Below are 4,966 nucleotides of genomic sequence, written 5' to 3'. Positions count from 1 at the left end.
CTCCTTCCTTGCCTGTCCCTTCTGAAGAGTTTGTAGCCATCCATCACAGCACTCCAGTCATGGGAGGCATCCCACCACATTTCTGTGATGTCGACTACATCATAGCCATCCTGCTGCACAATGGCTTCCAGCTCCTCCTGTTCGTTGCCCATGCTGTGTGCATTAGTGTAGATGCACTTGAGCTGGGCTATCGGTTTCACCCCCAGGCTCCTCTCTAGCGAGCCTGTTTATATCACCTCCCCCCTTCAGGCCTACTTTAAAGCCCTCTCAACAAGCCCCGCCAGTTCATGAGCGAGGATCCTTTTTCCCTTCTGAGACAGCTGGGTACCATCTGCTGTCGACAGGCCCGGTGCTGTGAAAACCTCTCCATGGTCAAAGAACACCAAGCCAACCCCAATGTTTACCTACGCTGAAGCATCTACTCTGTGAGAGCTGTTGTAGGATGACCCAAGAAAACGAAATATGCAGCTGATGGGGCAAGCAAATGCCAGCTTTGTTCAGAGCCAGGATGAAGTGAATAAAACATCCTGGGCACACTGAAATCAGCTCGAAAAGCTGCTGGCAGTTTTGACAGAAAGGCGAGCCCTTACCTGCCCGCTGGAAATATTCACCATGGTGGAGCAGCCACTCCAGTGGGAGCTGCAGCTGAACAGGAGGGGCAGGAGCTACAGTGGCACTGTGATAAACCAGGGCACAGTGCTATAAACCACGGCCCACTGCTACCAATGTCATGAAAGTCAAGGCTGACTCAAAGTACTTTGGATCTTTTAGTTATTTTAACTATTACGCCTAGCATTTCTTCATCATAGCTGTTTCCCTGAATGAAACCATTTTGCCCTCACATATCAGTCGTAGTAGTACTTATTTTTAAAGTGTGTAATTTTTTGTGGTTTTTTTAACTTTTGTTATCACTAATAGTAAATAAACTGAAAATAACTGAAATGTTTAGCACTGAAATATTAGTAACAGCTCCCTCTGGTGGCTAATTTATAAATGGTAATCTTTAGATCTTCCCCACAAGGAGTTGTACCTGTAATTATAATGCTGAATATTACAGAAATGGCTGAAGATCCTTTCTCCACTGAATTTTTTAAACTACTGTGAAATGCATAGATATATTTTCTTAATCAGAACAAAAATTCATGTAGTAAAACCTGTTAAACATTGAAGGAGGAAAATGCTTATAAACAAGTACTGTCTACAAGTAGAAAACAATTCAAAAGAGTCAATGATATGGGTAAAATTAAAGATAGAAATACATAAAGGTAACTCAAGAGATAAAGATGCTAAGACCCTTACGGATGCACTGGATGAAATCTAGAAACTAGGGGACATTAACCTGCTCAGTGGGTAAAACATACATATCTTTTCCTAATCCTTTGTTGTTTTGATCTCATCATTTTAATTGGATAATTTAAGTCTGTTTATTTTGCACAGGCTCTATGGTTTTAATCAGACATACTGTGTTACTTATCAAGAAATCCCAAGAATGACTGTTTACCACTTTGTCACAGGTATCTTCCATTTAAAAGTACCTGAGTCCTCTCACGTTGGTTCTGCTATTGGAAGGATCAGAGCTGTGGATCCTGATTTTGGGAAAAATGCAGAAATTGAGTACAACATAGTTCCAGGAGATGGAGGAAACTTGTTTGACATCACAACAGATGAGAACACCCAGGAAGGAGTCATCAAACTGAAAAAGGTATGTGGCACTGATGGGGTGTATGTACCTATGATTGACATGAGAAACTAGGTAAGAGAATTAAATGTTGTGCAATTATACCTCATAAGTAACATGCAGTAGTTTGTATCTTTATTAGAATCCATGGTTGTGATCTTAGTCTTAAAAGAAATTGGGGTTTACTGTTTTATTCATCTACAATCGGGTATGACTTTTCACAAATAATGTCAGTTTTAATGGCAGAGAAATAATTCCTATCTCTTTCTAGAGAGTATAATTTCTCTTTTATTGGAAGTTTTTGTCTAAAAGTGCTCCAGTTCAGAGCATGGAATGAAAGAGCTGCATTTTATGTTTGAGATAATACATTTCATTTTCACTTGTAAGCATTCTATTTTGAAAATTCTAATTTTATGTTATTTTAACAATGAAACTGTTGTGTAGTACTGTGGTGAACAGAGTTTTTACTCAGGGTAGAGGATTCCCAAGTGGCTGCAAATCAACATGTCCTAGTTCCAGTCTCCTAATACTGTCCCAAATAGCTGGTTGTCAGATATTCATGCAAGGGAGCACACTGCATCTCAGCTGTTGATGTTGCTTTAGTGTACCAGAATAAGTTTAAATTTACTGAATTTATGAATTTCGAAGATTGAGAGGATAAGTGTTATTTGGAATTTAGTGATTAAAGCACTCAGTAGGAGAGATCCAAAACAGGGACATCCACATTTTAACCAGAGGTTGTCTTCTGAGCCCAGGCACATATATGCACACCAATGATCAACCTGTTTGGTAGAAAGAAATCTGAACCACCAGCTCATTCTGAAAGGCGAGGTTATGTTTTATAGACAGCTCACGCTTGTAGGTGTAATTTGTATAAAATAAACCCACCTATGAGCTGAACACTTGCAAGGGTCTGGGAAGGAAAGAGTTCTGGACATGTGTATTAAGACAAGCTTTAGGAAAAGAGAAGCTTTAGTTCCAATAAAATTTAGAATTTAGGTACTTACATTTTCCCGGGCTCTGACCATGGATCTATATTTGCATTATACTCATACTAACAAGGAAATTCCTGTCTTCAGATTCTTGACCTGGGATATAGCAAATTATCCATAGGTGCTTTAAAAGACCCGATGATGTCAAATCACTTATTCTTCTGCTAGTTTTAGTGACATAAACCAGAAGCTACGATACCCACAGGAAGTACTTTGTCAGTGAGACACAAACTCTTTGCATTCTTCACACATCCCCTTCTTTTCTGACTAAAAGTTTGAATGTACTGCTTCCACCTTATGTGAATGTGTAAACTTTGTTTCATTTCTAAAAATCGCTCTGATCACCTTTTTCCCTCTATGCAAATGACAGAAAAATAACTACATCTGGAACTGTTCGGCTGAGCAGCTGCACGCCCCTCCGTATGCACTGCCAGTCAGAAACGGTGATGAGTGGGAACCATTGAAAAATGAGTGAGCATCCAAAGTAGATTTTTTGATAGGATTCAGTTCTCCCTGGATTAGTCCTACGCCTCATCTGTGCTGCTTGTTTTTATACACAACAATGAAATTTTTCCATACTTATGGTTGACTGTGTATATATATATATATATATATATATATATTTGACTGTATAGGCAAAATATTCAAATTGGCAATGAGGATTCAAACAGCATGCATATAATACTTGTTACTGAAGAAGAGTGTCCATGTATGAATTTGCCTGATACAATTTTCTTAAGACCAGCACAGACAAAATGCCTGGCCACTTTTGAGACTACTATATGGGGAATTATGTAATATCTAATTGACCCACTAATTAAAAAAAAAATACACAACTAGTTCTGCTTTAGAGTTGGTCATTGCTTTCACTGCATTTTTTTAGTCTTTTCAGTAACAAGATAAGGCATATTCTGAAAGTTTAGGGCATGTCTACAACAGCAGAACATTGGTTGGTGTTGCCTAATGCAAATGATAGACCTGTGTCATTGAAGCGGAGGGAAAATAATATAATCCTAATCCCTTCTTAATCTTCATCATAGTGAGCGTGGGGGTAGTGGCAGGCTGTGAAGATCAGGGAATGCCAGCTTTGTTCTATGCAGGGGTGTGGAAAGAAGATAAACTCAACATGCAGGTCCTCCAGCAAAGAATGCCTTTATGAAGACTCCGCACATTGCCCTTCACAGAACTTTTCTTAGGGAAAAGGTCCCATTCACTAAGATTTAAATGATCCAATTGTTTGAAGACGTTTTGGAATCATCCAAAATCCATTCACTTAAGTTCCTTGCTGGATCCCAGGTTAAACAAGAGCAATCTGGATTCTTAAAGATACTGTTAACTCAGTTGTCTTTTCATACCCTCTACGCTTCTAATAATGTAAGTGTGTTTTCATGGGTTACAGTTTTCAGATTTTCAGAAGTGCTGGACATTCACAATTCTGTAAACGCCTATTAAAATGTGTGCTACCCCTACCGTGCAAGCCTGCAACAGCACAATTTATTCACCTGGACAGAAGCAATTTCATATTTCATGGTGTTCAAAACCCTGATTTGACCTTGCGGGATTATGCAAATATTTAAGTTAGGCATGCATTTAAGTCCTTCTTTAAACCAAAACTGGTGAATGAATAGGACCAACACTTTCTATTAGGAGCTATAAATAATAAACAGTCAAAGCCACTAATAAAAAGTACCATGTGCTTTAAAAACAGGTTTGCACTTTTTTCTGTATGACAGCATATTGCGATGTTGTAAAGTGCTATAGTAATTCAGTGCTGAGCCATTTCAAAACCATTTATAAAGTTTGCGCTTTTTTTTTCCTGAAAAATTTCTTGCAGCCAGAAACTGTCAGTCACTGCATAGATGCTTTTTTGCTCTGTTGTTAAGCAAAAAAAATAGAGACATTTCTATATCAAAATTGAGAAAAATGAAGCCTTCCTGGACTACATTTATTTTTGGTGGAAAATACATTTGATGATAAAAGATTGCACAAGCCAAACTGTTCTTTTCAGCATGCTAAGTGCATTGGTGGAGGCAAAAGGCCATTCTTTGCTTCTCAGACATGGAATGGGCACAAACAGCTACAGCTGGACAAGGGCACATCTTAAATCATCTGGTTTGGTTGCTAATTTATTTTCATGCGGTGATCCGATATAAGCTTGATTACTACTACTCTTGTGCTATTTACCTATATTAAAAATGGAATAGTTTTTTTTATATTCTGCTAAAGAAGTGATCCAAATGCCATTTAGCACCACTGTGTGGTGAGTACTGTAATAGCTTCCTCTCTCTCTCAAAAA

At 38.4% G+C, this 4,966-nt stretch overlaps 1 protein-coding gene across 2 annotated transcripts in view; it reads left to right on the top strand.

Moving 5' to 3' along the window:
- Window positions 1-4,966, top strand: part of CDH12 (cadherin 12) — a 173,118-nt gene that overhangs the window by 117,893 nt on the left and 50,259 nt on the right. For both annotated transcript variants that reach the window (XM_035902107.1, XM_009646725.2), the window contains one exon: window positions 1,515-1,702. In XM_035902107.1, coding sequence (XP_035758000.1) covers window positions 1,515-1,702 — 188 coding nt within the window. The remainder of the gene's footprint in view (window positions 1-1,514; window positions 1,703-4,966) is intronic.

The sequence above is a fragment of the Egretta garzetta genome, unplaced genomic scaffold (genome assembly GCF_000687185.1).
Source record: "Egretta garzetta isolate BGI_Z169 unplaced genomic scaffold, ASM68718v1 scaffold109, whole genome shotgun sequence".
NCBI classification, from domain to species: domain Eukaryota; kingdom Metazoa; phylum Chordata; class Aves; order Pelecaniformes; family Ardeidae; genus Egretta; species Egretta garzetta.
This window is presented reverse-complemented; position numbering and strand designations above follow the sequence as displayed.